Source organism: Calidris pugnax, unplaced genomic scaffold (assembly GCF_001431845.1).
Source record: "Calidris pugnax isolate Ruff unplaced genomic scaffold, ASM143184v1 scaffold111, whole genome shotgun sequence".
NCBI lineage: Eukaryota > Metazoa > Chordata > Aves > Charadriiformes > Scolopacidae > Calidris > Calidris pugnax.
This window is the reverse complement of record NW_015090872.1, coordinates 3,517,855-3,538,515: the sequence shown is the minus strand read 5'-3', so window position 1 is coordinate 3,538,515 and position 20,661 is coordinate 3,517,855. Positions and strand designations below refer to the sequence as shown.

Sequence of the window (20,661 nt, the reverse complement as noted above, 5' to 3'; positions counted from 1 at the left end):
TAACATTTTGGAAGGGATGAGAAGCACTTTGGTAGGATTGATCTGTGGATGAGATGGTGCTGCCAGCACCACAAATGCCCGAGAGAGAAAGTCAAGACATTTTTGGCCGGCAGCAAAGCACTGTGTGGACAGACCGAGCCCCACGGCTGTCCTGTCCCTGCAGCTCCCTGCCTGCCTGGGCACCAAGGGGTCTCTGCAGGAGCAGCCACCTCCTTCCCTCTCTTTTACCTGCCGCAAACCCTTCAGTGGCCATCTGCTGCACCCCAGGGGTGTTGACTTGTCCGACTGGGTCCTGCTCCAAGGCCAGAGTTTGTCCATCTCGACTGGAGCCTCCTGGAGCTCCAGGTTGCTTTCTGAGCTGAAGGCATCCTTAGCTTCTGTTGGCCTTCAAAAAAACCAACTGACCAACCGAAACAACCCCAGACCCCCTCTGAAGTGAACCCGATCTCTGTGTAGATTTCAGCTTTTGAATTTTGAGATGGGTGTTAGTAAGCTGAAACAGAAAAGCTGTGCATGTCTGCACATTCCTTAATGAACTCCCGTGGTCAGATACCCAAAGATACATTTTATTTACACGATATACAAACATTCTCACAAATTAGCAAAAGTCTCTGTGCAGGTGACTTCACACATCAGTGTATTCATGGTATATGCGCACTTCTGATCTTCTGACACTCTGAAGTGATCTAATACTCTCGCTCCTGGTTCTCATATTTGATTTTCTGAACAGCCTTCGTGAGAATGATCTACACATGAAAAAGTAAATTATTGGATCCAGACAGACATTACATGCAGACAGGAACAGTGTCATTTCCTTACAATAATACAAGATTTTATGTGCAGAATCATCTAAAATTTTATCTAGATGGCTAAAAGTAAAGGGTATTCTGCATAAATGATATGGCAGAAAGCAAGTGAAAAATACAGCCACAACAACCCTTATACTTTGATTATGCTTTCGCTTTCTGCTTGATGAGCTAATGAATTGTTTGCTCGATTTGTAAATGTACCTGGATATCGCGATATAACATCCTATCAGTACTATCAGCACCACTACAAACATGCAGGTGTTGATGTAGATGACAGCTGTGTGCCACTGCACTCCCAAGGGAGACTTCAGCTTTATGCAGTCGTCCACGTTTTTCTTTGTCGGGTAGCCGTTGGTGAGGATGAGGTTTGGTAGCGCTAGGAAAGCCATTACAACCCAAACGCAGGCAGATAAGATCTTGGTGAAGGTGATGCTGTACATCCTGGAGTCTCCAAAAGGCTTCACTACTTTCAGGTAGCGGTCGATGCTGATGAGTCCGAGGAACACGATGGTGGTGTACATGTTTGCATAAAACAGAACCGTGGTGTATCGGCACAGGAAAGAGTTGAAGTGCCACGGTCCCAGCTGTGAGTCCTGGATTATCTTGAACGGGAACGTCAGTGTCATGAGGAGGTCTGCAACCACGATGTTTTTGAGGTAAAATATAAAACTCGTTTTGTTTCTGATGTGGAAAAAAATCCACACTGCTAGGCCGTTCAGCAGGATGCTTGCCAGGAAGATGATGAGGTAAAGCACAGGCAAGACAATGGTGGTGAATTCGTTGTGTGTGGAGTTCCCGAGTAAGCCTGCTGTGGAGTTGGGTGAGGTGATGTTGTCTTGGCTCAGAAGATCATCTGTAGAAATGAGGGAAAACAAATTTAAAGTATGTTTCTGGTGTTTTACAAATGGGGCCATTTCAGAACTGGAGGCTTCTGGGATTAACCAGCCCAGAAAGCCTGAGTTTATCAGAGTGCTCCTGAGTATTGCATGTGTCAAAATAAATGTGCCTGTGGCTTGCCAGCCTCTGAGCACGTTGTCTGTGCCTCCCGATGACATATAAAGGTGGTTCTTCAAGTAGTTTGACAGGCAAAAAGATACGTGGTGTGTGAGTGTGTGTATATCCCCGAGGTTCCCACTGCTCAGGAGCTCCCTGCCCGCCCTTGCTGTCACCCTGCGGGTTGGGGTCCTGGCTTGGTGGGCTCAGTGCTGCACGGTGATGGGCAGCAACACAGCCAGGGGGTGTGCGTAAGTAAACATTTTTACAGTATTTGAAGAAAATAATTACCCTGGAATCTCTCTGCAGAGAGAGAGCCAGTGAATCAAGCGGAGCTGGGTGCTCCCCTCGTTGCGAGCTGAGGTCTGCAGTGCCCGACGCCAGCCCTTGTGTAGGGGTGTGGGCAAATGCAGCTGCATACCAGCTTGTTGTTAATGAACTGTTAATCAAATTTACAGGGTGTCAGCTCTCGGCTGTCTTGGCGGAACGCAGCTTTTGTGAGCTGAGATGATCTATTTATCAAGAGATAGGACTCTGAAGAAACTCTTTGGACCTATTAAAACTTTAATTTAAAACTTAGCTTACTTAAGCGTGTTTAAAAATTACAGCCTCTGGGGATTTTAAGATTTCATGTGTAAATGTTTGTGAAAAAAAGTTCAGACTTATAAATTCTCTCATAAAACTACAGCACATTTTATCTCATATTGTTTAAACTTGGCTGGTGTGGTGTGGTAAACCAGGACTGACACCCATGGGGGCAGCACTTGGCCGTATTTAGACAGCCTTTTCTGAAATGACTTATTTCTTTAAAATGTTGATAGGAACTGATAGTTATACAATAAGCAGTTCTTCTCAATCACTTAAACTTCCAACATTATTTTACCTGGCAGTTTTCCATAGGACAAATTGTACCCCATCATTTGCACTGCTGTAGGTTTTCAGTCAAAATGCTTTTCAGGAGTCCCACTGGCAGCTGTAGATCCAGGATGCGGCATGGGCTATGCCAGCATTACGTTCTGGGGAAAATAAATTGGGATTAGAACCAAAGCAAACCAGAAGACCTCACCTTCACCTCCTCTCCTCTCATGGAGAGGAGCTTTGTGAAATGAGCATCCTCCAGATTTCCCAGTGAATGGGCTGATGTCTGGATACTGCACAGCTTTTCTGCAATTGAGGTCTTTGTTGCCACATCTTCATGTACAGCTGCGTGTCTGCTGCATCGTAGCAGGCCATCCTGCCGTGTTAGTTTTTTTAAGCCTGTCAGTTTCACTGTTAAAACTATTTCCCTTTCTCCAACTCACTAACAAAGCTGTACTGGAGCCTTATTGCTGTAGTACTCAGCAACATTATTCTGATTAACAGCCTGAATGTCTCTGGCCACTTTGTCTTGTGTATTTTTGTACCAGTGCCTTTCATTTAAAGAACCCATCTCCATCTCTGATACTTACCCCTCTGCATATGTTTTTTACTGTATTGAGACTTCATGTACTGTGATGAAGCAAGCTCAAACCCCGCTCCTGTTTCTGTAAGACCTGAAGATACTGGCCCTTCTCTGTATCTGCGCCAGTTAAGATAATCTTCCTTGAATCTGGTTGACAAACACTGTGCGCTGTTTTACAAATGATATTTAAGAAAAGCTTGTTTCATGGTGGTTGGTTTCATGTCACCACTGAAACACCTCATCAAGCATTTTCTGGGCTCTCACTTCCTCAGGTCCTCCTTACATCTGCACCAGGTAGGTGGCAAAAGGCTGTGCTGGGATCAGCTCTAACACGCTTTCTGTCTCCTCGGTGCTTCACAGGGATCGGTGCCAGTGTGTATGTAGCTGGCTTTATTTATTGTCCTTAGCTACATGATCTTGTGAGGGTTTTTTGTCTCAGTAAACTTCAAGTTTGTTAACTTCTGTAAAAATAAGATGGATTTCAACTTTCTAAAACTTGTCTTCCTTCTTTTGATTTTTTTCAAAAAATTTGGACTAAACCTTTGCAAAAACCTGGACTGTGACTAGTGAGTCTCTAACAGCCTGACCAAGAGTGTTCTTTTTTTAAATTCATACTGGATTTGATGGTCTCCAGGCGTGTATCTCTAGACCACCCTTCTCAGCTTTAAAAGTAGGTTAGTGTACAAGTATTTGCAAACATACCATTCCAGTTACGGCAGTAGCTGAAGTTTGTCTCCTAACTGCCAGAACATGCTGGTTTAATGCCTTAGTGCCTTTGATATGATCTGCTGCTACAGCTGGTTTCTTACTCCTTGGTAAAGGCCCTTGACCTTATTCCAACATCCCTTGCTTGGACATCGTGTTTCTTTATTTTTGATCTTGGGCATTTCAGTGACAAATGCCTGAGAGTGGATTTTTTTTTTTTTTTTTAAATTTATCATCTCTCACTTCTTCAAGTAAAAAAGTTTCATGTGTAATTATAAGATCTGTGTATAACTTTATAATGTATCCAGCAAATTGGAGTGGAAACTCTAAGTTCCTGTTCCTTTCTCGTGGTTTTGAATGGAGTGCTTCACAAGCCAGCCTACAGGGAATACAGAAAAACTATCGAATCTATTTACGCTGTGATGGCATTATAGTATTTTGACATTGTTCAAAGAAGTTTTGACAACACTGATTCCTAAGACTATATTCCTGATTATTGCTTTACTCCTGCAGTGTGCAAATGCATTAATTTTTCCATGCTTCCCTTTCTGTTTACAAGTTTTGATAGGAAAACCAGCAAAGTAGGTCAGATCTCAGCAATTACACTAGACCTGACTGCCTCTCATATGGGAATGAACAGATGATAAAATTACTGAAGCTCTTTTGCAGATCTAAACTTGTTTTATATGATTATCACTCTTACGAGCTGTGTTGAATTGTCACTAGGTGGCAGTAAAGCAAATCCTTCCATTTTAAAGCACTAGTAAAAATTTTAATTCTGATATTAAGCTTTTTGTCAGTTTGGCTTCTTGTTCGCTCTGATAATAACTGGGATCCATAATGATATCATCAGGGATTTTTTAGATATTTTGTTTCTCTTGGTCTGAGAAGCAGTAACCTATCGCTTTTTTGTTGTTGTTTATAATTTGCAGATAACCTTGTTTGCCCAGGAGGCACAGAGATCAAAAGAGTATGTGATTTTATGAAAAGATGCATATCTATCTTCTTATGCAAATACGATGCTTATTTCCCTGCTTTTCAGAGTTCCGTATAAGTCTGTGTAATTCCTGGTCCCTGGAAAGCTCCCTGCTCCCAGGCTCTTCAGGCAAGTTCTCTCCCAGATCCTGAGTTCAGAGGAGTCAGTAAAGCATCGGTTGTGTTGCCTGAGATTCGAGGCAGTGTGACTGCTGACTGTAAGCCTGGGAACCAGGGTTTGATGACGCTGGGGACCAGATCTGTGCTAAATGGACTTCTCAGGTACTGTCAGTGACTCTGAGTCCCAAAGGGATTTGCTCTAAATCCTGTCAAAAAAGGCTCCTTCCTTTTTCCACCTCTGTATCCATCATTTTAGGTGGATATTGTCACTAAGAGACCTTAAATATCTAATACCAGGTTATCTATGAATGCCTCTTCATGTGCAGACAGCCCCTAAACTCTCCAAAGGTTGTCTCTTACGTCACAAAACTGGTGGATGTTTTCTGATGCTGGTGAGAAAGCTCCTTTGCTGCAGGGGGTCTCCTAGCTGTCCTCTGGTCTCTCCCTCTAACTTCCACCATTCACATTCCCATCTGCATCCTGTGCTTCACTGTCAGCAGAGACAGGCCATCCACAACATCCCTAAGACTCTCAAGCCCCTATTGACCGTGAATCAAAATCCAGTTTCCTTCCTCTTTGTGGGTAATGTCTTGTTCCTTGGCTACTGTTACTTGAATCCACAGGGCTCTTAGTCTGAGTCTTGGGATTTAGCCTGTCGTTTTATAGCTGAAAACTATTGCAGAATGTTGCAGATGGACTGGGATCGCTTGGACCAGAAATGGCTAAACCGCTGTGCCAGAAGGCTCTCCCTGGACAGGCATGCATCTTACCACTCTGGGGAATGTGTTACAGTCCCCAGTCTCTGATGGGCTCTCCTGTGCCTCTTGGGGTTTGATAGTATCAGTGCTGCTCCCATGCTTGTCTTGCAACTTGTCCGCTCAGGTGCAACCTGCTGATCTCCCCAGTTTATGCAAAACCCATGCTGGCTGAAGCATCCTGGCTGCTCGGTTGTTTTTGTCCCTTCCAGAGACAGCACAGGAAGGTGCTGCATGGATGACAGGAGCAGCATCATCACATCCCATATGGTTTCCAAGTTAGGGCTGCTTACTCTTAGCAAATTCCACAGGGGCTTGCTGATTCCTGCCCAGAGTACTGACTGTGAGGGATCCCTGCCACGTGCATGTTCCTGGCCAGTGAAGATGTCACATCCTCACACTCTAATTGCCCAGGGAAATCCAGGTCACCTGGAAGCCATACTGGGAGCTTGCTTCTTGTTCCTGAAGACCAATTAGGATCGAGCCTCAGAATGGATATCTGTGTCATCTTATTCCCGATGGTTTTAATGTTAAAACTTGTTCCAAAAATATCCCAACAAGATATGGGTTGGAAAAACAAAGCAGTAGACTCCACAAATGTAAACCCTGACAGCTAAGCTCCCTGAATAGCGTTCTGTATCCTGCCTCGCTGGCACAGCTGAGCTCAGCAGAGGGGCTTTGGTGCACACACGGGGTGGATGTTAGAGACAACACCTACCAAAGGCTGTCCTAATTATATGCTAAAGACTTTCCCTTATGCTGCTGTAGTTTGAAGCTTTAAAGTCTTAAACAGGTTTGTGCAGAGCAGCAGATAAGTGTAGGCACGATGCTGCACAGAGCTGGTCATGTGACAGAATGTTGATAAACACAGAGGTGGTCCTGCTCAGGCTCACCAGTCCAAAGGTGTTTCCATGGTTTCCTACCTAAGTGAGGCGAAAGGATACTGTGGTAGACAGAGCACTTGGGAGTAGTGTGGTTTCATTATTTACCTGCTAGGGTGGGTGAGCAAGGCTCATTTGAGTCAAATCTAGTGTATCGCTGTACTGCAAAAACTTAATTTTTTCAGATAAAGACTACAATATTGCAGTCTCTAGGAGTAGGATGAAAGTTACCACATATGGAGAATTCACCCTTTTCCATGTGTTCTCTTGGAATGGGAGATGAAGACTGCTTTCTCTTTCAAGAGTATTTTAAAGTATTTTCTAATTTTTCACTGACTGTGTGATAGTGGCTTTTTTTCTTGTTTGAATGCAGTATTTCTGTGCTGGGCAAGGTTGGTTTTCTACTCCTTGTTCAGTTCTCCAAACACTTTTCTTTTGACCAATTTCATTTTAACCAGCTGTCTCATTCTTCCATATAAATATATGGTTTTGAAGATGCACTAGAAGTGGCTCCTTTGTTTAAGTAGCTCTTTAAAGCAGAATACTTTATACTTCTTGTAGTTTATGCACTTGGTGGTTGTTGGTTGTTCTTTTTTTTTCCCCTAAAGGCTGTCAACTGCATTAAATATAAGTACACACTGTTTCACAGATGAGGTAATCTTTTACTGCTAATGTTGATAGACTGGTTTATATGTATGACTGATAGAACCTCAGATGAGAAATTAATAGGCTGCATGGCAGACTTCAGTGTCATATGGGTAGGGAATGACTGTATAGTTTTTCTAATGACTAAGGCTTTAAGTTGCCTCACTGTTTAAAGAAATTCTATATCCTCAACTCTAATTGCTCACTCCTCATCTTATTTACAACTTTTTAAAATTTAGAAAATTCTGTTTGTGATCTAGACTAGATATTCTAGGTCATAGGGCTGCAGAGTTTTAAGTGATGTTTCTTTATTTGAGCTTTTTGATGTGTGACTTCTTGCCAGTCAATCTGCATTCATCACCATAAAGTTTGGTAAATGACAGAGTTAATGTAAACAATAGAAATGTGAGCCAGTTTATTAAATTTGCTACTGGGTGGCTGTGATTAACTCAGTGATTTGGTTTTAAAGATTTTTTTGGGAAAAAAAGCATTGATGTAGGCTGTAAGTGTATGTGTGCATAAAGCTTCTGCAAGCAGACAAATGGAGCCTGTGTCCCTGCTCTCTTCTTTATTTCAGTCTGCTCCTGTACTGCATCACTTGAGCAAGCCTTGATGTTCTGTTTTTCCCTGCTTGCATCTATTTATCTTCCTTAATGCTTTTTCTTGATTACTGAAAGAAAGCCCAATCCCAATAACTGGGACACTACCACCTTTTCCTTCCTTGGAGGCCTCTGTTAAAAATTGTCTGTCTCCCTTTTGGTAAAAGTGTATGTTAATGTGCTGCTAATGCACAGTGGAATAACTTGATATTCCTGTTGGAATTTGTACCTACAGCGAGTGAGTATGCACCTCTTACTCTCTTGTGGTTTGCACTCTTTCTTATTTTTTTTACATTTTTCTAGCTGTCACATCCCCGTCCTTGGAACTGTGCTTCTGTGCCGGTTGTGCCAGGAGATGCCGTGCTGTTGGCAGCAGCACAAGCGGTGACAAGAACTAGTGTAATGCCAGGATTTGTGTTAGTCAGAGACTCCTGGGTGCTGCAGAACCCTGACCACTTGTGCTCAGATGTAATCATGCACCAAGCATGGTGTCTTTCGTCTGCAGAGGAGCTGGGAGAGCTGAGGTGGTTCAGCCTGGCCCAGAGCAGGCTGAGGGGCTCAACAGTCTGCATGGCTCCCTGGTCTGGGGAGCCCAGCTCTGTCTTCTCAGGGGCACCCACTGACCGGGCAGGAGGCAGTGGGCACACACTGAGACTCAGAAATTACATCTGAGCACAAGAAAGCGCTTTTTTACTGTGCGGGTGGTCAAACATGGGTGCAGGTTGCTCATGGAGGCCATGGATCTCCATCCTGGGAGATACCTCCTATGGGTTGGGTGCTCCAGGGCTGCCCTGGCTTCAGCCGCACTCTGCTTCACTGGTGGGAACCCCAAGTGCCCTCTCCTGCGTGCCTGCTAAAGGCTGACTGAGCTAAACGGTGGTGTCCACCATCCTGCGTGTCTGACTCAGCCAGCTGGCACGTGTTGGCTGCTGCAAACCAGGAACTGCTTCAACGTGAGGTGGCTGGGGAGAGGGTGAAAATAGCCCTCCATGGGGCTTTGTGCCCTCAGCTCCCGGTGCCCGCCTTCCTAGGAGAGTGGTGGCGGAGGGGCATGCAGACAGTATGTACTAGTTCCCCATAAGGCAGAAACACTGCCATGCTTAATTGCAGAGGGGCTGAAAAATAAGAACTAGGGTATAACTGTCTTCAGCTGTGGCTTACGGTGCTCGTTGTCCTAGTCATACCCAGAAACAGGAACCACTGCCTCTGCTCAGAAAGCTTCTCGTCTGCTTCAGTATCTAGTAAAAAAACCCTTCTTGGTTTTCGGGTTCCTCCTTGAACTTCCCTCTCGATTCCAGCCTAACTCTTCTCTCGCGTGTCTCTGAACAGCACGGCGTCCTGGCCCCGGGCAAGCTGCCTCCATCTGCCTTCAGCCGGTGGAGCAGCTTCTTTTGTCTCCAGGATCCTATCCTGTCCCTGCCCTGTCCTGTCCATTTGTCTTCAATAGAAGGCACCTGACGCCCGTGGTTAGGGACCATCCCTCCCCGTGGAAGCCTCATCCGAACCCCGAGCCGCCATCCGTGTCGGTAGGCGCGTGGGAGCAGCAGTCCCTCCACATCCGCATTGAGACACGCTGCTAACGGAGACTTCCTTCCCCACGGTCATTTTGCCCAAGAGATGTCTCCGAGAAAAATGATCTGTACCCCATTCCTGTAAACTGTAGAGCTTCCCACATGCAGTCACTTACTGAAATTTGGGGTTTCGCTTTTCTTGGTCCTTTGTGTATGACAGCTACAAGCACCATGCATGTTCCAGTGCCTGTGCGAGATTTACCTTGCATCTGAGTAACCAGCTAAATGTGCTCATTTACACTTTCTTACATCAATCTCTACCCGTGCTTTACTCCAGGTGTTGTCTGAAATCTCACATTCGGTTTGCACCCATAACTGGGTGTAGCACTAAGTATTAATTTAATTTAAGAATTGTTTAATGTGCAAAATTCTCAATTTTGGAGGAATATGCCCTTAGGAAAACACTGCTTTCTCACTTAAAAAAAATATAAAAATTTGGACATACCTAATTTTCTTAAAGTCACTTTTGGAATATTGTGTCCAAATGTAATATTGATATTTTTTCTCATTTCAAGCGAATGAGTATGAACCCTTATTTTCCCCTATATGAGATAGCTCTGAAATGAGACCTTTTTGAGATGCTGCCTGAACTATCAAGTTTTCTCTTTTTTCTGTCTTTTGAACTGTCCCTCATTAAAAGTTCATAGATTAATATTACTTAACTAACTTCACTTATTTTGACTCAGATTTTCTATGCAGAGGTTACGAAATCTAGTAGACGTTGCTAATCCTGACTGTCAGACTGTTTCTTTTTTAAACTTATTTGCAGAAGCCGAAGATGCATGAATTCTATTTCCTCTTGAATATGCCTCGTTGTTCCTAAGCGCTACTGAGGAATTGCTTTCCAGTCCCTTGGTGCATTAATGACAGGCATGTGCATTTTTCATGACTAAAAAGGAGAAACAACTGTCACACGGTTATTGTGGTGCCCTGGTGGGTTGTGTTGTGCCTGGCTCTGTGCAGGCTGAGTGCAGCAACTGCCTTTATGCCACTGGTCTTTTCTGTGGAGGAGGCCAGTGCTTCCACTGCCATTCCTACAGTGGTGTAGTTTGAAGTGCAGTGCTAACCTGTGTCTCCTTTCAGCCACAACTGCTTTTACACAAAGAGTTAGGAAAGAACTGCCAACAGAAATGGTATCCCACCGGGCAGCAGGTAAACGGCTGTTGGTGGTGGAAGAGGAGCTCTGTGTTGCAATTGCTTGCCTTTTTCCCCCCCCCTTTTTTTTTTTTAAAGAAAGAAAGCACAATGCAATGGTTGGCAGAGTCGGGATAATGAATGTTTTCTCAGCATGGCAGCCTCTAATTAGATGGGAGGAAAGGATTAACTTTGGAATGTTTCCTTTGCTTCTTTCTAGAAGATCCTGCTGATCCTAGTTTCTGGTTGCACAAAACCTGCTGATAGTGGAAGCTGTATCGTAACCCTATAAAATTGCTTTCTTTGAACCCCCATTAAGAATATGCCGTGCAAGATGCGCGGGGCACTCAGCAGGGTTAGGTGGAGGTGGCAGCCCTGAAGTTCTGAGCAGTGTGGTCCTGGTCTCTCCCCCATCATCACCACGCGCTCGCTGCTGCCTGGTTAGCACTGGCACCCCCAGTCTTTTCAACTCCTTCCTGACACTGCCTTTGGCAGTTGCTCATCAGCGCCAATTCCCTGCTCAGAGCAGCATTTGACTGCAGGTGGCTGACCGGGACCATGTCCAGTCAGGTGGAGAGCATCTCCAAGGATGGAGACTCCACAGTCTCCCTGGGAGAAAACCTCTTCCAGGGTTTGAACACCCGCACAGTAATTAAAAAAAAAAAAAAGACCAAAACACTGCCACCAACAAAAAAACCCTTGTCTTCAGATGAAGCCTCCTGAGTGTCAGCTTGTGCTCACTGCCTCCTGGCCTGTCCTGGCCACCACTGACAGGAGCCTGACTCTGTCCTCATTGCACCCTCCCTGCAGGTATTTGTACACATTCATAAGATCCTCCTGAGCCTTCTCTTTTCCAGGCTGAACAGTCCCAGGTCTCTCAGCCCCCCCAGTACATCAGATGCTCCAGTATGTTAGCTGTCTTTGGGGCCCTGTGCTGGGCTCAGTATGTCCGTGTCTCTCTGGTACTGGGGAGCCCAGAGCTGGACCCAGCACTGCAGGTGTGGCCTGGCCATGCTGAGCCGGGAGGAAGGCTCCCTCCCTCTCCCTCCTGGCTGTGCTTTGCCTAATGCAGCCTGGGAGGCTCTTGTCCTGCTTTGCTGCAAGGGCAGGCTGCTGGCTCATGTTCAACTTGTCCACCAGGTCTTTCCCTGCGGAGCTGCTTTCCAGCTGGCGTCCCAGCGTGTCCTGGTGCAGGGGGCTGTCCCTTCCCAGGGGCAGGACTTTGCACTTCTCCTTGCCAAACTGCATGAGGTTCCTGTCGGCCTATTTCTTCAGCCTGTCGAGGTCTTTCTAGATGGCAGCACGACCCTTTGGGGTATCACCCAGTTTGACGTCCTTTGCAGACTTTGTCCCTGTTCCATCCCACTGGATTGCACTTCTTTTGCAGTTGTTGCCCAGGGAAGTTGTGGCTGCCCCATCCCTGAAGGCGTTCAAGGCCAGGCTGGATGGGGCAACCTGCTCTAGTGGGAGGTGTCCCTGCCCATGGCAGGGGGGTTGGAACTTGATGATCTTTAAGGTCCCTTCCAACTCTAACCATTCTATGATTCTTTTGCTGCTTGGAAGACACAGTTTCAATCTCTCACCACGTCGCATTTCTAGTCTTCCTTTCCAAGGGGGAGGCCAGAAGCAGGTTCATATTTACATGTATTTCTCCAGAATAACTTCAGCTTTTCCCTCTTTTTATCTCCTCACAAGCTTTTCTCCCAGCCTTTCTGTTCCTGTTCTGCTTGTGTTTTCGTGGGCTCTGTTCTTGGCACAATGGGCAGCACAGAAATCTTTGTCAAATAATCCCCCTTCAGTTCCATAGGCTGTTCCTTACTTATCCCGTGCGCTTTATTATCCCGAAGTGCTAGTCTTTTAAATTTGAAAAGCTTTATAAACACAATAGTTTGGGCAAAAAGCAAAACCTGGTTATTAAGTTTCAGCATGTGGTGCTTGGGTGGTCTTGAGCTCCTTCCAGAGGAGCTGGCTTCTGTCCAGGTGAGCCGGCAGCCGGCTGCTCCGCTCGGTGCTGCCGCCGAGCCCCATGCCATGCAGCCTCTCCAGGGTCCCTCTGCAGCCCAGAGACCTCCCGGGCCCTCTGCTCTGAGCACACCAGCAAGGCAAAGACTCTCTTGGGTGTCAGGCTAGAGGGGTTGGAGCTTTTTGCTAAAAATATTAGCCTTTAGGTTTCATTATTGGTATTATGCAATGAAAAACCTTAAGTAAAAAGCTCGTAATGAAACTTTAAAAAGCAGTCAAAATGTTGCCTGGGTCACAAAGAAATAAAAAGAAGGTATGTGATTGATCGCATTGCACCTTCATCCACTGTAGCTCTGGCTGTTGTTCATCTGTCACGTCTCTCAAGGTGGGGATACTATGAAAAAATATCTCGTGGGGAAAAATTATTATTTGTACATGCATGTAGATGGTGCCATTTAAACTTCTAAGTAATTGTGGTTTCACTTTTTAGGTGTTTTACTTTGCATTGAAACAATTTCAATTGATTTTTCTGATTGATTTTTTTTTTTTTTATATCCAATTCTAATTCACATGGCAAAAGGGCAAAAAACTCCTCATCTGCTGTTGTCGGCTGGTTATTTTTTTGTGCTTCAGTATCTCTTGCTGCGAGACAATGAAGCATGTTAGTTACTTGCAGCAACGCCACTATTTCAAAGAGGAAGGAAAAGGACACGGGGATTTTGGGGTATGGTTGGGAGAAGTTCAGCTTGGTGCAACCCTGATTTTTCATGAGCAGTCTGGAGAGTCCCCACTCTCAGGGACAGATGGACAGACGGACGGATGGCAGATCCAGGCAGGGTTTCAGGGTGCCAGCTGCAGGAAGCTGCCGCTGTGCATCTGGCCAAACTGCTTCACCAGCTCTTGGCTGTTCCTTGGATAGTGACAGAAGCTGCTGCTGCAGTGAAGGTGACACGAGCCTGATTTGTACTGCTCGTCATCAGTTGTCACTTTGATATGTCACTGACGTTCTCCCGAGGAAAAACAAGAAGTAGTGGTTATTGTAGTATCTCATGTGAGGTTCAGCGTTGGTCAGATGTGGAAACCTACTTTTGATAATTGAGGGTGGGAGGATTTTCTTTTGGTTTTGTTTGTTTAAGAAGGTACTGTAACTTTCTGTGTTGTGAAGGGTTAACACCACTGAAATGTGGGAATTAAGATCACTGACTTCTTCTAGTGCTTTCTTGGGAGCACTGGGATTAGTGTCCCTTGCAGCCTGGCTTCCTACAGAGCCCCAGTATGGACAGCAGTATGGCGGGTCTGTAGCTCTTGGTTTACTCAGCTCTTGATTTACTTAGCTCTTGGCTCATTTTCACTTAGTTCCAAACCTTTAATAAATACTCCAAACTTCAGGTTTAATGCCACAGTCTTATTGCAGATGTCTTGACTGGCTTTTTGTAGTGCTTTCTTGGTCAAACAGTAGGTCTATTAGAACTTTGCTGTCTGGAGGCGAGCAAGTGATTTGTCCTGAAAAGAGAAGAAGGAGCTTCCCCCTTCAGTTGTTCCTGGATATATCTCATCTCGGAGTGGAGTAGGCTTCCCAGCTGAGAAGGAGCATCTAGTCTCTGAAGGGCTCCTCCAGTGTTGGCCAAACTCTGGACTGTGACTTGCCACCTTCCTCCTGGTGCACGTTCCCTCTCTGCCTGCCCTTCCTGAGTGTCTTCCCGGCTCAGCCATGCTCCTGGGATCCTGGTGGCTCCCAACGCCCCTGAACCCTGGAAGCTCTGGTGCTCCAGCGCCCAGCACGGGTGCGTGCCAGCACAGGACGGGCTGTGGGGTGCAGGTGCTGGGCGAGCTGGTCTCCCCGCTCCCGCCCTGCCCCGGGGGAGCCCTGGCAGCTAGGGAGGGGAGCCAGGGTGAGACAGCAGGGCTGAGCTGGGAAAGGCAACCCTCCGCGGGGAGGGAGGAGGAATCGGCGGCTGGTGCTGCTGAAAACGTGCTGCTTTTTTTCCTCACGCACCCCTAATGCAAACAGATGCTGTTTCTGGGGTCCCTGCAGGCCCTTCGGCCTCTCTCCCCTCCTCTCCTCCTCTGCTCTCCTCTCCCTCATCCAAGAGCTGACCCACATCCTCCGCTCCGGAGGTTCTCCCCAGGCTCTCCCAGCTCCCTCTCCCCAAAGAGCAGTGAGGGAGGAGAGGGAAGCGTCTGGCTGGTGCCCGAGAGCTGGTTGTCTACCCAAAGAGCGAGGTGCCCGCCAGAGCAGGCTCCTAACCAGAGAAATGCTGGCGGCTTTCATGTGATCCAGGGCCTGTGCTTCTGGGAGTGAGTACGTGACATCAGCTTAATGCTTGCTTGAGTTTCCTGGTTTCCCTTTTTTAAAGAAGATTGCAGAATCTTCTTTAAAAAGATGGAAAAAAGGTGAAACACTGCCAGTGTTTCCAGACCAAGCATATGTAATGAGAAGGCAGATGTCTACAGTCCCTACAATGCACAAGTGGCAGGTCATTTTTTAAAAAACCTTTAATTGCACTGCCACTTTCAGTTCTTCATAACTGAGAATAACCTTTTCAATCTAAAATACTGTTTAAACAACATAGGTTTTTGAAAGTGCCTTACACATTTCCCAAACGTTGAGACTAATCAGACGTATAGTTTGTAAGTTGCTTGTTCGGAGCTATGTGGTTTTTCCAGTGAACCTGACAAGTTTTAACACGATCTGAGTTAAGTATGAAGGAAGAGAACCTTTATTCTGTATAATATAATTAAGAGAATTGAAGTATGCTTTCTTTTACTGAAAGAGGTGAAAAGGAATATGGTACAAACCTTTTGTACCAAATGTTTTAGTTACTGAATCTTACTTGATATGAATTAAACTTTGTCAGGAGGCTACTGAAACCATTGAACTTCCTGCACTTCGATTCATATCTAAGAAGGAATGATTAGTAGAAAACCATTTTTTTGCCACTGGGAGAAAGACAACAAGACAACGTTTAATGAATGAATAAAAGGTTAGTAAAGCTGCACTATTTTGAGAACTTTTCACACTTTTCATTGATCTGATACTCAGTTTATGGTTCCAAATCTGGATTTCAGCAACTGTATCTTAATTCCTGTTTTCATTTGAGGGTGATTAAGAGCAAGAAGATTCACAGAACAACTTATCAAACGCTTTTCAGATGCTCAAAGATCACTTACCTGTCACCATTGCCGCCTTCCACTTCTCTCTGAGCTGCATCTCGAAAGCGCCTTAGACTCCTCCAAAGTCCATCTTGAAGCTACAGTAGGCACGAGGGTGTTTCTTGCGATAAGGTAGTTAAACCAACCATATCTGGAAGTAAGCTTTTTTGCTTCCGATGCCTTATTTTGCGATACCTGATCAGAGAGTCAAAATTCCCCTGGCCAGGAGCAACTGGAGCAACTGGCTTTCTCATTCCTGGGAATGACTCACATGCCAGGGTAGGTGAGCGGCGCGCTCCCGCTCACTTCCTGGCTCCGGAGCAGCTGGGGCGCCCAGGACGCAGACGGTGATTCACCTGAGAGGTGGGTTAGTGCCTGTTGAAGGCAGCAGCCTTCCTGCAGGGAGACGTTGTGAACAGGCTGCAGTCGTGTTCTACAGCAACCTGCGCAACCGTGCCCCGCGTCTCTTGGTTCATACGGTTTTGCCTGCAGGGCAAATGTGAATTTAATGTGATACTGAAAAATCCTGTGCTGGATAGATGCAAATACCTGCTAATCGAGATTATCATGTCAGTTATCAATTTGACTATATTTAGACATCTTTAATTGTGCTTTTAACAGATCTTCTCTTCTAAGTAGTGTGTAGGATGAAAGCAAAATGTTAAGTCTGTAACTAAATATTTCAGGTAAAATGACTAGGCTGTTTGTTTATTGCATACTTTTTACTGTCATGGTGTCTGTCAGCCCGCTGAGTCTTGCGGTCCTGTCATCAGTGGTCCTGGGTGTACACATATTTAGAGTAAGATAATTTAGTGCCTTAAGAGCAATGAAATAATCATGGCAGCAGTTATTTTAGGACAAAATTTTGCTTCATGTCAGCAGAGAATGAGGTGGTCAATTTCCCATTTCTGCTGCCTTCTTAAAAAGAAAGCAAATATATATCACCCTCGCTAAATCTTAAGGAGAAAAGAAAAAATAATCTTAATGCTATGAGAGCAATGGCTGCCAAGTCACTTTTCTTGGACTGCTCTGTCTGTTCTGCCTTTTTTCTGCCAAAGATCTGAGAGACTGAATCCCAGCTCCCCTCTTCAGAGACTGGATAGCTGTCTGCATAGGTGCCCTCGGCAGCTGCGTGGAGCCCTGTGAGGAGCTGGAGCAGGAGCAGGTCCTACCAGCTCCCTCCTTGCAGTGGGGAACAGCTTCACCTGGCCATGTGTCCAGGGGCTTTTGTCCTAATTTCCGCATTTCGGGTAGTGGGCTGGCTGTAAAATTCCCACTTGCCGCAGGATTGATTCCCTCTCCCTTGAATTGGGTACAGTCCCTGATCGTAGGAGACTTCTGCCATGGCTCATCTTTGAAGACCAGCTTTTGCAAGGCAAAACAGATAATGCAAATGAACCCAGCAGGAACATGTGTTGTACTTCTGTCATGTTTTCAGCTTTGTTACTGCAAGCTGCCAAACTCAGCTCAGGAGCTGGATATTCTGACATTAAGTGATGGTCCCCGTTGCACACATCACATCGCTTGAGGATGGAGAAGGCTTTTTCTCCACTCTGAGAGAATCTCTCCCTCTCTCAGACCTTGCACATGGCTATGCAGGACAGTGTGTGCCAGCCAGCATTTCAACCTTCTTTCAGCTGTCTTTTGTGCTCCAATGTTGAGCAGCTGCTTGTGTTTTGTTCCTCTCCCAACTGCTTGTCCTGTTTCTAGACTAATGGTGCCTTCTGTTTTCCTTCCCGTCTTTGCTTTGCTTCCTCTGTGGCTTTCAGCCGTTTTCCATGTTGAAGTTACTTGTGGTGATCCGGTTCCCTGTTTTTAGTGTAGCCTGTGTAAGACAGGAGTATGTGCCTGACTGATGATCTCGTAGGCTGCTCCTTTGAGCTGAGAAGTTATCCCATGGAGAGGGCAGTGAGAGCCACCCTGGGATGCAGTGGGAAGTGCTGTCATCAGTTAGTGCAGCTCAGGTACGGTACAGCTCACTGCACAGCTACACAAACACCTTGACTTCTCTGCATTAAATCTCTTTTAAGGTATTCCTCTCTGGTCTCCATAAATCACTGTTTTTGCTCTCTGATAAGCGGAGACCTCATTCTTCCTCTGGCGAGGGTACAAGGCTGTTTGTCTTGCCCTCTCTCCTGTGGCTGTGCAGTAGCTCAGAGGCTCTGGAGCTCTGAGAGTATCTGGATGGGCCTCCTGCTTGGATCTCCTTGTTTGACTTTCAGCACAGTCTGGTTTACCTGAGGACAGGGGGCTGTGCAAATTCTGTGCTGATTTTTGCGGTTGGCCTCATCTCCTTTTGAGAATTTGAGGGATTTCATTTAAATATCTTTGTTTGTTTGCCCTTTTGGGGATTTCTCAGATCTCTTCCCCAATACCAGATGTTTGCTGCTGGAGTCAGATGTCTTTATAGTCAGCTTTCCATCTTACCTTAGCACCACTTTTTCACTACTGTGGTTTCCTCTCCAGGGTAAAACAACCATTGTCCAAAGGGTCCATTCTTTGGCTTTGTTGCAATGTAGACCTGTCAGTACTAATGTTAATTTCTTGTAGAGACCCAAACCTTTAATAGTTGGTACTCTCTGAATAGAGTTTGTGTGTTAACAGTGGTCAAATAATAAATGGATTTATAAAATCTACATGAGAATGGAGTTGTTTTTTGAATGTGGTGCAGTGGCACATTAACTTTTCTTTAAAATCTCTGCATTTTGGCATATCGGTAAAACTTAATGGATTAGAAACCACTGCCATAGCATCCCCTAGAAGGCATTTAATTCAGGTGTGTTGTTTGGCTGTTCTCAGGCTGGAGCAAGTCAGGACTAGCTGCCACATGACAAGGAAATGCTATGGAGCTTGTCGTAAAAACAGCGCGAAAGAAATGTGAAGCTCTGATGTAAAGACAAGCTGAAAGCTAACCTGTAACTTTAAAATTGTTCACATATTTAAAGGTTGGATGTCCCTTTTTGTATTCTGGTGATTAGAGAGCAATTCTCAGATTTCATAAGAGCCCGAACAATATTACTACAACAATTACTGTGTTGCTTCATTCTAAAACTCCTTTACTATTGTGTTTAGCAATATGAACTACAGGGTTATTTTTAAAGCAGATTGACCACCTGGATAATATACGAGACTGGATTTTTCTTTGTTTTAAACATTAAAAAGTGGTAGGATGATCAGATCTTGCAACACTGGCATGATTTACCCAGCGTTATACCTTCAGAAGTGCAAGATGGAGGTGCTGTTGTCAGTGGAAGTGTCTTGGAAGAGTCTGACACTTCCCCTTTCCTTAGGTGGTTTCTTTCGACCACTGTTTTGATGACTGTTACTAAGAGGGAAAGAGGGAAGAAAGGAGCTAGTTAAGAACTGACTTTTAAAAAGCTCATTTATTTTTTTTGCTCTATGCTGGAATTCTTTGCATTATGTTGGTAGGTAACCTGAAGTTGTGCACCTTGGCTGGCTGATCCTGTCTACAGACTTAGGTTATTCTAGTGCCTTTGGTTTCACATGCTGCTGGCTCTGTGTGTTTGTGTGTCGCCGTATGGGTAATATCTTGGTTGCTCGACTTGGCTTACCAGCTCTTACTCACTTATGCAAATTGTTGTTTTGCATTTCTAATTAATTAAAGTACTGCTGTATGTTAGGAGAGTTTTCTCAGTACTCGGAGTTGTAGGAGCCTTGATGGAAGGATGTGTATCATTGTGCTGGAGAGCTGGGACACGTATGACGTGCAGAATTTGTCTTTAGGTATTCAGGAATTAACTTGCTGTCCCATGGTGGAGGGGCAGTCTGCTACCAAATCGGGAAGGCTAGGTGGTGTGTGTATTAGGCAGAGGTATATTATATTTACTTCTTCTGAAATGCAAGTAAAATAAAATATACAAAGAAATATATGTAAGCCTTTGTGTATCCAAATAAGATTGATATCCTATAAAACTCGACTGCCTAGTGCCCTATAGTTCCCCTTTGGGGAGCCAAGCAACCTGTAAAAATGTTTAGAATAAGTGTCAGTAGTTTTCGTGTGAACCTGGACCACAGGAGCCTGGAATAAAGTTCATTTGTCTGAACAAGTTTAAGGCCTGGTGCCAGTTTTCCAGTTTCTAGGTTGTCTGTTGCTTCTAGTCTGGAACGTAGACAAGGTGAGCAAATGAAGGTTTGGATGCAGAAGGGAACAGCTCTGCTGCTGCCTTATGGTGGCGACGGGCTGGAGGAAGAACACGTAAGGTGGAAACCTTGTATGTGTTTGCTCTTGTACAGCTGCTGAATCTAGGAAAAGCAAAGGTTTCCCTCAGCCTCTTCTGATACATGAGAGTCAGTTGTAACTTTAACGTTTCAAGTTAAGTTGGGAGAAAAATCAGATTTGAAAAAATGCTGACTGTTATATTGAATATGCTGGTAAACTTTACTCAATTAGATAAATGCCTTGACTGCGCTAAAGAAATCTGGAGAGCCCAGAAAAGCAGCTTCCTATGGCATCTAGGCTCATGGCTTCTGTGTTTCTGAAGGAAGTCTGTTCTCAAAAAAGGTCTCCATTTTGGTCAGGTGTAAAACACAAAATGCAGCTTTGGCCATTTTTTTGAGCCTTAAAAAGTAGAGACCTAAACTTTGAGGCATTTTGACTCTTATGATTCTTACTTGCATCTGGAGGCAGGGATCTAAAAACTTGCAGGAAAAAGGTGCAAAATCCCAAATGTTACCATTTAGGGAACTTTCTTTTTCCTGTAAGTGGATCAACCTGATGTCCTACCCTTGCAGTCACCTTGCATTTCTCTGCTACTGAGTTTGGTAACTCTGGCTCCCTTTTACCTACCTAGGAAGCAACAGCTGAAAAACAGATGATTAAGACTCTTCTGAAACCTTTGGCACACCCCTTATTTAAGGAGCAACTCAGCCCATTTTGTGGTTACACCCACCCTTACAT

At 45.1% G+C, this 20,661-nt stretch overlaps 2 protein-coding genes across 3 annotated transcripts in view; one reads left to right on the top strand and one right to left on the bottom strand.

Moving 5' to 3' along the window:
• Nucleotides 1-20,661, top strand: part of MED12L (mediator complex subunit 12 like) — a 151,588-nt gene that overhangs the window by 72,809 nt on the left and 58,118 nt on the right. The gene's annotated exons all lie outside the window — the stretch shown is intronic.
• Nucleotides 626-16,060, bottom strand: GPR87 (G protein-coupled receptor 87). Of its 2 annotated transcripts, none has more exons than XM_014945922.1 (3): nucleotides 15,762-16,060; nucleotides 2,683-2,818; nucleotides 626-1,662 (listed from the first exon to the last, which is right to left on the bottom strand). In XM_014945922.1, exons 2-3 carry the CDS (start codon nucleotides 2,720-2,722, stop codon nucleotides 626-628), a joined length of 1,077 nt encoding a protein of 358 aa, XP_014801408.1. In that variant the 5' UTR covers nucleotides 2,723-2,818; nucleotides 15,762-16,060. The 2 variants fall into 2 exon arrangements, with proteins under 2 accessions (XP_014801408.1, XP_014801406.1); XM_014945920.1 differs by having other exon boundaries at nucleotides 2,686-2,818.

Excerpts from the sequence above, each read along its gene's own strand:
- GPR87 (XM_014945922.1), bottom strand. The coding sequence starts at position 2,722 with ATGATGGGGTACAATTTGTCCTATGGAAAACTGCCAGGTA. Across the intron at positions 1,663-2,682 it reads CTATGGAAAACTGCCAGGTA|ATGATCTTCTGAGCCAAGAC; the intron begins AAATAATGTTGG and ends TCATTTCTACAG.